This window comes from Haliotis asinina, chromosome 16 (genome assembly GCF_037392515.1).
Source record: "Haliotis asinina isolate JCU_RB_2024 chromosome 16, JCU_Hal_asi_v2, whole genome shotgun sequence".
NCBI classification, from domain to species: Eukaryota; Metazoa; Mollusca; class Gastropoda; order Lepetellida; family Haliotidae; genus Haliotis; species Haliotis asinina.
The window spans coordinates 13,467,951-13,479,183 of NC_090295.1; the positions used below are offsets into that span (position 1 = coordinate 13,467,951).

Consider the following 11,233-nt stretch of genomic DNA (forward strand, 5'->3'; position numbering starts at 1 on the left):
CCAACGTTTGACACACATGGTGGTTCTGGGGTAGGATAGGCCCTTTGTATCTAATGTTTGTTACACATGGTGATTTTGGAGTAGGATAGGCCCCTTGTGTCTGATGTTTGTCACACATGCTGATTCTTGTGAAGCATAGGCCACTTGTGTCTAGTGCTTGTCACACATGGTGATTCAGGGGTAGCATAGGCCCCTTGTGTCTGATGTTTGTCACACATGGTGATTCTTGTGAAGCATAGGCCACTTGTGTCTAGTGCTTGTCACACATGGTGATTCAGGGGTAGCATAGGCCCCTTGTGTCTGGTGTTTGTCACACATGGTGATTCTTGGGTAGAATGAGTCCCCAGGACAGTCACTCTTGATAACCAACCAAAATGAGTGTTGGTTGGTAACAAATGTTGTCATAATATATCATTGCTGTTCCTGTTCACAGACTAGATCATCACCAGGCCTAGGTGGAATGTTACTGTTTGAAAGGTACAACAGGAGTTGTGTTTTTCCTTGCAGATGGCCAACAGTGAGACATGGTTCGCCGTGGCTATTCGGCTGTACAAGTTCTTCTTCTCTGACTCACCTGAAGGAAAAGTTGCAACCCACCTCACCACACTCAGGTCCCTGCTAGAGACGGATGTCAGGTTCTCAGAAAAGTAAGATACCTTCCATAGGGTTTAGACACAAAGTAAAGACTCTAGTACAAGATCATTACCTCTTCCAAATAATCATAGACAAGTGAAGATCCAGGTTAGAATTGGTCGTGAACAATCCATGCTTGTCATGAAAGGCGACTAACGGGGACAGGTGGTCAGACTTGCTGACATGGTTGACACATTGTTTCCCAGTTGTGTAGATTGATGCTCATGCTGTTAATCTTTGGATTGTCTTGTCCAGACTTCATTATTTACAGAATGCCACCATATAGCTGGAATATTGCTGAGTGTGGTATTAAACAGTGAACCAAAAACCAAAGAATCATGAAAGTGTTATTAGTAATGATGAGATGACATGGGAGTTAAATAACTGACTTGTGTTTGTGTACTTCATTAATGCTGACCAGGGTTAAACTCTTTAAACATCTTGCTGCGAATAGTTGCAAAATTGCTGATGCAGTGTAAAGCAATATTCAATAATTCCCTGAATCATTTGGCATAACACAGACAGAGTCTGGTCTGGACTTGATCATTTACAGACCATCACCATATAGCTGGAATATTGCTGAATGTGGCGTATAACTAAACTAACTCACTCAAACATTTCCCTTAGCAGAAATTTAGAACTTGTTTTAGAACTATAACTCTCAATTCTACCTTTGAATGAAGACAACCTTCATGTCATTTTTCTGAGCACAATTTAGTAGTATCACAATAGCAGGAAGGCTGTGTTTCTGATTTCCATGCAAACCTTCTGAAGGAGCTGTGCTTGAAAGTGTCAGGAGGCAGGATCTATTAATTATCTGAATATTTAAGAAATATTGTCATATGAAATATATCCTAAGGGATTTTCTACACAAAGCAATAAGGGGAACTAACTCTGACAGACAAATCCATTGTTGTTTTGTCTCCAAAGCCGATGCTCCAAGATCTTGCCACTAGCTGAGAATGCCTATCAACAAGACTTGCCCCAACACTACATCACCACCTACCATCTGTCCAAGGTGAGTTTTCTGCATGGAAGATTGAAAAGTGTTATCAGAGTGTCACCAGAAACTGTCAGAATGTAAATGAAAATACCATGAGAATATTATGACACAGACAATATAAAACCATCAGAGAGCCATCATAAATGTAAAAATATCATCAGAATGAATATAATCATCACAATACCACCATGTCTCATCAAAATGTCATCATAATGTCATCACATTGTCATCAGTGTGGTATCATAGCCTAATGGTTAAATCGTTCATTCCTCACCCCGAAGACCTGGGTTCGATTCCCCACATGGGTACAGTGTGTGAAGCCCATTTCTGGTGTCCCCTGCTGTGATATTGCTGGAATATTGCTAAAAGTGATGTTAAACCATACTCACTAACATTGTCATCAACCCATGCTTGTTATAAGAGGCAACTAACGGAATTGAATGATCAAACTTGTTGACCTTCTTGACTCATGTGACCCGTGAATGTCCTGGGGTAGAATAGACCTTCAGCAACCCATGCTTGCCACAAAAGGCGACTATGCTTGTCGTAAGAGGCGACTAACGGGATCAAGTGGTGAAGCTTGCTGACTTGGTTGACACATGTCATCGGTTCCCAATTGCGCAGATCGATGCTCATGTTTTTGATCACTGGATTGTCTGGTCCAGACTCGATTATTTACAGACCGCAGCCATATAGCTTGAATATTGCTGAGTGTGGCGTGAAACTCAATTCGCTCGCTCGCTCTTGACACATGTATTCATATAACAATTGAGTAAATCCATGCTCATGCTGTTGATCACTGGATTTTCTTGTCCAAACACAAAGATCTACAATGCTGCAATATAGGTGTGGAGCTAAACAAGAAACCAGCCAATCGTCATTTGAACCACCATATTTTCATCAGAATATCATCACAGTATTGAATAATCATCACAATGGCAAACAAAACACACTATTAATCACTAGACAAAACAAGACCTATTGCAGGAATGTCTAGACACTCAGCTATTTGAGTAAACTTGAGTCTTTGGTTTCTTGTTACCCGATTTCTGAAGTGTATTCTGTATTCCAAAGATGTAATGAATTTATAGAAATCGTTTTCCTTTCTGTTCCAACAATAACTATGTGAATGTCTTTGTATGGAAGTACCACTAAAGAGGAACCAGATCTCTATATTTTTTCAATTTTCTTTCATATCACTGTATGCCTGCATACCTGCCAATGCCGTTTAAGCTACATAATTTCAAACAGAGTCGAGCACTACGAGAATAAATTTACATACACAGTGTACTTGCAACATCCTCATAATCAGAGTTATTATTATTCCAGCTGGCTCAAGCGAAGCGAGTGTTTGCCCAGTTTGCACGAGGTCCTGCATTTGACAAGTACATGGTTCAGCTGGAGGATGCCTGTGAAACATGGTGGAAGTCAGGACACCAGCAGTGTGAGGCTGTCAGTCTCACTGGGAACCTATGTATGAACGCTGTAAGTCAGACTCAGTGGGAACCTTAGCAACTGGTATGGACCTTGTATGTGAGTCTCTCCAGCAACTTGTATGGGTCCTGTATGTCAGTCTCCCCAACAACTTGCATGGGTCCTGTATGTCAGTCTCTCCAGCAACTTGTATGGGTCCTGTATGTCAGTCTCTCCAGCAACTTGTATGGGTCCTGTATGTCAGTCTCTCCAGCAACTTGTGTGGGTCCTGTATGTCAGTCTCTCCAGCAGCTTGTATGGTTCCTGTATGTCAGTCTCCCCAGCAACTTGTATGGGTCCTGTATGTCAGTCTCCCCAGCAACTTGTATGGGTCCTGTATGTGAGTCTCTCCAGCAACTTGTATGGGTCCTGTATGTCAGTCTCCCCAGCAACTTGTGTGGGTCCTGTATGTCAGTCTCTCCAGCAGCTTGTATGAGTCCTGTATGTCAGTCTCCCCAACAACTTGTATGGTTCCTGTATGTCAGTCTCTCCAGCAACTTGCATGGGTCCTGTATGTCAGTCTCTCCAGCAACTTGTATGGGTCCTGTATGTCAGTCTCTCCAGCAACTTGTATGGGTCCTGTATGTCAGTCTCTCCAGCAACTTGTGTGGGTCCTGTATGTCAGTCTCTCCAGCAGCTTGTATGAGTCCTGTATGTCAGTCTCCCCAACAGGTTGTATGAGTCCTGTATGTCAGTCTCCCCAGCAACTTGTATGGTTCCTGTATGTCAGTCTCTCCAGCAACTTGTATGGGTCCTGTATGTCAGTCTCTCCAGCAACTTGCATGGGTCCTGTATGTCAGTCTCTCCAGCAACTTGTGTGGGTCCTGTATGTCAGTCTCTCCAGCAGCTTGTATGGTTACTGTATGTCAGTCTCCCCAGCAACTTGTATGGGTCCTGTATGTCAGTCTCTCAAGCAACTTGCATGGGTCCTGTATGTCAGTCTCTCCAGCAACTTGTATGGGTCCTGTATGTCAGTCTCTCCAACAACTTGTGTGGGTCCTGTATGTCAGTCTCCTCAGCATCTTGTGTGGGTCCTGTATGTCAGTCTCCCCAACAAGTTGTATGAGTCCTGTATGTCAGTCTCCCCAACAACTTGTGTGGGTCCTGTATGTCAGTCTCCCCAACAAGTTGTATGAGTCCTGTATGTCAGTCTCCCCAACAACTTGTGTGGGTCCTGTATGTCAGTCTCCCCAACAAGTTGTATGAGTCCTGTATGTCAGTCTCCCCAGTTACTTGTATGGGTCCTGTATGTCAGTCTCCCCAACATGTTGTATGAGTCCTGTATGTCAGTCTCCCCAACAAGTTGTATGGGTCCTGTATGTCAGTCTGCTCAGCAACTTGTGTGGGTCCTGTGTGTCAGTCTCCCCAACAACTTGTGTGGGTCCTGTATGTCAGTCTCCCCAACAAGTTGTATGAGTCCTGTATGTCAGTCTCCCCAGTAACTTGTATGGGTCCTGTATGTCAGTCTCCCCAACATGTTGTATGAGTCCTGTATGTCAGTCTCCCCAACAGGTTGTATGAGTCCTGTATGTCAGTCTCCCCAACAACTTGTGTGGGTCCTGTATGTCAGTCTCCCCAGCAACTTGTATGGGTCCTGTGTGTCAGTCTCCCCAGCTACTTGTATGGACACCATATGACAGTCTTCCCAGCTACTTGTATGGACACAGTATGTCAGTCTCCCCAACTACTTTTATGGACACTGTATGACAGTCTCCCCAACTACTTGTGTGGACACTGAATGACAGTTTCCCCAGCTTCTTCTATCAACACTGTATGACAGTCTCCCCAACTACTTGTATGGACACCGTATGACAGTCTCCCCAGCAACTCATAGGGCAATGATATCCTCCATGTTGTAATTATGAGATCCTCTCAAATGCTTCTTTGAAATCATCCCCATTATAATTATTATGAAGTCCTCGACGTCTTAGTTGTGACACCATGCATGTTATTGTAATGAGATCTTCATTTTGTAAATGTTTTAGCTGTGACATCCACCATCTTACTGTAATGAGAATTTCTTGTTTAAGCAATGACATCCTCCACGTTGTAGCTGTGACACCCTGCATGTTACTGTAATGAGCTGGTCATGTTGGGACAGTAGATATGATTGATCCATGTTGTAGCTGTGACACCCTGTATGTTACCGTAATGAGCTGGTCATGTTGGGACTGTAGATATGATTCATCTATGTTGTAGCTGTGACACCCTGTAGGTTACTGTAATGAGCTGGTCATGTTGTGACAGTAGATATGATTAATACATGTTGTAGCTGCACCGACTGCCGAATGAGGAGGAGACTGATTCCAACAAACTGCTCCCTGTGTCGAGCCACTCCAGCCAGCTCAAGTCCAAGGCGGCTTGTAACTGTGGCCAGACACAGGCAGACAAAGATGACCCATTTGACCATATGGTAATGTTTCGATGTTCAACTTTTTCTGGAGACATTGCATGTTGTTTGATTTGTCCACAGTACGCATGGTATAAATCAATCTTGTTCATGATGGGGTGATGTGGAAGTGCAGTAGTTTAAAGTGTTTGCTCTTCACGCTGAAGACCTGGGTTTGATTCCCTACATGGGTACAGTGTGTGAAGATATTTTGTTGAATATTGGTAAAAGCGGTGTAAATACAAACTCACTCACTTACTTGTTTATGATGAATGTTGTTGTGAAACCAGATTAAAATATGTCCCCAGCACCCTTTGGTGGTAGTGACCAAATGATAAGGTGGTCTTGCTGATGTGTAAAGGTTTGATGATACAGAAAAGTCATGATACGATACATATTGCGATATCTTGGAATGATACAGTATGCTATCTTTACTGATTTTCTTCAAAAGCGTATATTTTGACATCATGTAAATGTTGACAAAACCGTCAATTTCTAGTGAAAAGGCCAACGATATGCATCTTGATATGAAAAAAAGTATTGATATATTTAATGTGTGATAAAGTATCACACTTATTGATACTATGTTGTTGTTGTGACTTGTTCACATCGTACCTCTTTTATGTGGATTCATGCTCATGCTATCAATCACTCATTATTTCCAGGCTGTTTTCATATAGTTGGAGGGGTAGTTGAGTGGTAAAACTTTCTGCTTGTCATGCTGAAGAGCTGGATTCAATTCCCCACAATGCGTGAAGCCCATTTCTGGTGTCTCCCACTATCATGTTGCTGGAATATTGCTTAAAGCGGTGTTAAACCATACTCACTCACTCCTTACCAGTGCCATTATTCTTCTTACAGTAGTCTTGGTCTCTTGGAGAAGCTTTATGATAGTAATAGCCACCATTTCAAATTGGATATGGTGATGTTTTTATCAAGATATCACTCAGTTGGCAATACAGGTTGTCAGTTACCCTGGTTGTATGTATGACTAGAGGTATACCTGTGTTTTCAGTACGCCAACTTCGAGTTTTACAAAGCTTTGGAGGAAACATGTTGCAGCAAGCTGGAGCACATAGACTTCCCAGTCTTCAAACCCAGCACCAGTGAGGTCCGAGCAGGCCAGGTGACCCCTGTGACGGCCAAGACTCTGCATCTGAAGACAGGACTGAGGGAGAGTCTGAAGTCCGAGGGAACAGGATCAGGTCTCACTAACCTCAGTCTGGCTCTCAGCTTAGGTAGGTGGATTTCATGTCAAATATGGCATCATTGTTGAAACCAGGCCCCAATTTCTTGAAACAAACAAGTCTGAGTTTGAGTTTTTGCTCAAATATGAGAAAATGCAGGAACATGCAATTTCCAGAATGAACGGAAATCGGTATCAAATGCAAATCTTTTGATGGAGTTTGATGGACAGATTTCTTTAGTTGTTTGGACCTTTTTATTTTAAAAAAATGCTGGTATATTTGGCTTACCTCTGAACTTTTATATAAATCGTTTGGAAAATTATGTAGATTTAAAATCCAGGCAAGATAAGTCATAAGCAAGAATTAGTTCTTTCATCATTACCAAGGGTATTGGTTGGTTCTGTGATGTGTAATTACTTGATACAATTTCACACATTCAGGGATTGGGAAAGAGAACATTCTCTGAATTTACTGCCCTTCTATCAACAGTAATGTGCAAAATGGCCCATGGTGAATGCCTTTCCCAATCCCGGCACATTTTCAGGAATATTTTGGATTATGTGATAAGTGACATTAGCGTGTTTCAGTGGTTAAGAGTTCTGTCACCAAACTTTATGGGGTTCGCTTGAAATGTTGTTTGGCTGGTAGAGTGCATGAGAACTGATTTGATGCAATTTAATATTGTAAACTAAATATGTATTTGTTTCGGGAAAAAATTGTATGGTAGCTTAACTGAGGAAGATATTATTGAGAGAATCACATTATTTTAGGAGTGTGATTAAATTTTCAAATTTTGCTTGTTTTCTGTGCAGGTCAGTCTGGGGGGAGTGACCTTACATATGGCCATCGGAGTGAGTCGAGTCTGAACCCAGAAAACAGTCAACAGGGTGAGCCTGGTCAGCAAACAGAGACTACTGAATCAGAGCAGGTCCAGCATCCAGGTGAGATCTAGATCAGTTGCGGCATATAGTTTTCATCTGGGCCTGCTGCTTGTGCATCCTCAATAACCTCCAAGTGTGTAACTCAATAACTGTATTGCATCTTTTTGAATAGAAAGGCATCAATTTTTCCCCAAATCTGAGTCACACAGGTACATGGGGTGGTTTGCAGCTGAATTGTTTCCAATCAATTTCAAGGTCATAAGGAAGTGCTGGGGACTCTAGCCCTTCATTTTTCTAAATGACATTTTTGCAGCTACTGCAGATCTGAAGAACAGTAACAGTGCCACAAGACAGCACTCTACAACCGAGTACCTGCCTGGGATGATTCATTCTGACTCCCCATCCGGACTCCTTCCCAAGTTCTGTTCCTGGTCCTTGTGTAGTCTCGGACCATCTAGCCTCTACATGCACACACAAGGTACATCTTTCATTCAGATCTGGGAAGTGACGAGTGGTCCTCAGCTCACGAGCTCAGGTCACAAATCGGTTGAAGTTAAGCACCGTTTGGATGCTCATGCTGTTACAGACATACAGCTGGATTATTGCTAATATTGCCGAGTCATGTGACTATAACCTTCTAGCACTCAAGAGGCAGCTTGGGTTATCCAGGGTGAAAATAATCAGATTCTAATTACAGTGTCCAGTGAGCAACTAGTCAGATGGATACTAGGCGCTATTTAAGTAAATTATTAGTGGTAATAGCAAGTACCAGTAGGGTTGACCATTGAATCGCCCACATTGAGCGGGCATTGTACCATTCAGTGTTCATATGAAGACATCTGCTCTAGGTCTGGACCTGCCAGGCTTCCTTCAAGGGAGCAACTTCCTGCTGCCCTGGGACATCACGGTCCGCACCGAGAAGGAGAAATGGCCAACAGTTGGCGAGACAGCTGGGAAGAAGGCACGACAAAGACGGGTTCCTATCAAGGGTAGGGAGACTTAAGTGCCGGCGCAAAAAATAGTTTAGGCTCTTTCAATCAAGTTGGTAACACACTCCTGGCAGAGCCTTACAGACCTTTTAATACCCCACTCAGTTGAAATGTTTTTGTGTCAAATGCTAGGATCGAACCACTAAATACCTGTAACTCTGTACTGAAGAAATGAGCATGAATGTTCATGCTGTTGATCTTTGAAATGTCTGGTCTAGGCTGGATTAGACTGATGCCAGATAGCTGGAATGTTGCGGCATACAACATCAACTCGCTCACTCACGTTCATGATATGGAATACAGACAATTTTGAAACTAGAATGCCCTCTTCCTACCCTTTCCTGTCATCAATCCTCATTACTCATGTGTACTCAAGTGTTTCATGTTTTCTTACAGAGGTAGGGGAAGTAACTCTGAGGGTATTCCTTGGTGATGAGTACGAGTGTCCTCGAGGTCACCGTTTCTTCTGCAGTGGTCCAGAGAAGATAATAAAGGTTTCAAGCACCAGCACGGTGAAGGTGAGTCTCAACATCACATTTACACCAAAAACGTTCAGTTCCACTCAAAACATTTAATAACCCCCAACTGTTTTACCCATTTCAGGACAATGCCAACAAGCTACTGACCATGGACATGCCTCTATACTGTCCCTGTCACTGCAGGTGAGTCCTTGTTGGCAACATGCACATACTGTACAATACACAATGAATGCCATGTTTGTCTTGAAACGTAGCTATCAACTGGAATGAAATGTGATCAGTACCCTAACAGTGTTTTCTACCCTAGACCTGAGCTACCCGGCTATTAAGACTTCGTTCGTGTGAAACATGCATACATCAGAAACACAAAACCACTAAACAAGCAACTAGGTGATGCCAAGTTCACACAACTGGCTTGCTTCTTGATCAACAGGAGTGCCAAAGGCTACATGGCACAGCTGATGCGGATATTTGTGGTGACTCCAGACGGGCCGATCCGAGTTCAGCTGAAGCCTCAAATCCAGCCGGCCCCAGGGTCATGTCCTCTGTTCTATCCAGGCAACGATGAATCTATGGCGTTACCACCTGGACAGATCTGGGTGCTCCGCTTGCCGTATCCTTTTGTCAGAATGTCATCTGGCTATATTCATCAAAATCGGAAAGGTAAATGGTATTATCCAGCTCTGCAATTCAATTTTATTGTTCTTAACCTTTCTCAGTCACGTGTTCCTTGGTGACCAGGGTGTGTACAGCATGCCCTCTGACCCCCAACAGATTTCACTGTGTCACATAAAGAAGGGTCTGTTCCAGTACAAGGAGGTGTCGGCAGATGGTTGACTGCAGACTGAGCTGTTTGAATGGGAGTCAACCTGCAGCAGCCACAATGGGGCCAGGTGTTATGGTCATAATGTTCTTTGCCAGATCCATTGCTGGCAAAAATAGTCCCTAATATCAGGGTTGGTGACTTGTCATCACACCGTCAGATGTACTCTCAAAGGCACTGTTGCAAGCCTGCAAGGCAAAAAAGGTGTGCATTCAGAAATGGTTATTACCTTACCAAAATGCAGAGTATGAAACAGGGCTAGAAGTCTCATGGACAGTCGAAAATTACAGCTAGCCAACCCATATGGCAAGCTCAAAGCACTGGGTTGACATATTGTCGCTTACACAGTGACATCTATTGATGTTCTGCCTTAAATGTCTCAGATTCATGAAATTGTTTTACCCAGTGACAATCTATGTCTTCAGCAACCTATGCTTGTAAGACTCATGGCCAAATAGCAGGAATATTTGCTGAGTCAGTCACTCATTATTCATTTTCTTTGGATTGTTTGGGCTGGTAACATTTTGGCGTTACAAGGTAAAGAAATGAATAAAATAAATAAAAAAGAGGTAACCAGTGTTAATGTTATATAATAGGTGCCACTTACAACAGGAATGGGTTGCTAGAAGCTCATTTCAGGTAGTTTACTGTCTTTGGAATTGATCTGGGTGCTGATGGTATGCTGTATGTGGGGCAAAATTTCAGCCAGACTCTTCTGGATTAAGAAAAATAAATAAAAGGTGAGAAACTGGTTTTCCAATCAATCAAGTCAGATTCATCCAAGACCACTGGGCACTGTTCTGGATGCTGATGCACAAACTAATTACCAGGTTGGTCTTAGTTGATGCTTGTTATCGTTGCCTGATACTGTAAAATGGAGGACATTCTGCATGAATTCAAGCACCAATCCTGGTAACTTTTGTACCATCCGTTCTTAAACCTCTAGGGAAAGTTATGTTAAGTGTTTTATTAGCACAACTGGGACAATTAATTCTGTTTTAAAATACATCAAAATGTACACGTATTATGTAAGTATGCCCTAACCCTGTGAAATAGGCCCCAGAACAAATACAGGCCATAATTGTAGATCCCCAATTCCACATCATGGACATCTGTCAGTTGGGGTCCTCGTACTTTTGACCATGATCATTAGAAACAAAACTAAGAGGTTCATTTGTGGTATTCACTGGAACACCAACACAAACCAATTATGTAAGTAGGTTATACAGGTTATGTTTGGGGCATGTGACCTGTTTTGTTTTGTTCTATGAACTTTTTACGGTTACTTTTTGTATGAAATCGATTAGGTACAACTACCTTACATTAAGTTGTACCATATCCACTAACTCTTTTCAGGACTATGCAGTGGAATACAT

At 42.6% G+C, this 11,233-nt stretch overlaps 1 protein-coding gene across 1 annotated transcript in view; it reads left to right on the forward strand.

Annotated features, from left to right (window-relative positions):
- The window catches only part of LOC137268138 (nonsense-mediated mRNA decay factor SMG8-like), a 30,127-nt gene extending 19,702 nt beyond the window's left edge, over positions 1 to 10,425 (forward strand). The window contains exons 11-22 of the mRNA XM_067802664.1: positions 508 to 647; positions 1,564 to 1,651; positions 2,966 to 3,121; positions 5,382 to 5,522; positions 6,514 to 6,736; positions 7,498 to 7,626; positions 7,880 to 8,044; positions 8,415 to 8,555; positions 8,952 to 9,073; positions 9,159 to 9,217; positions 9,468 to 9,647; positions 9,754 to 10,425. Coding sequence (XP_067658765.1) covers positions 508 to 647; positions 1,564 to 1,651; positions 2,966 to 3,121; positions 5,382 to 5,522; positions 6,514 to 6,736; positions 7,498 to 7,626; positions 7,880 to 8,044; positions 8,415 to 8,555; positions 8,952 to 9,073; positions 9,159 to 9,217; positions 9,468 to 9,647; positions 9,754 to 9,871 — 1,662 coding nt within the window. The 3' untranslated portion in view covers positions 9,872 to 10,425. The remainder of the gene's footprint in view (positions 1 to 507; positions 648 to 1,563; positions 1,652 to 2,965; positions 3,122 to 5,381; positions 5,523 to 6,513; positions 6,737 to 7,497; positions 7,627 to 7,879; positions 8,045 to 8,414; positions 8,556 to 8,951; positions 9,074 to 9,158; positions 9,218 to 9,467; positions 9,648 to 9,753) is intronic.
- The last annotated feature ends 808 nt before the right edge of the window (positions 10,426 to 11,233 follow it).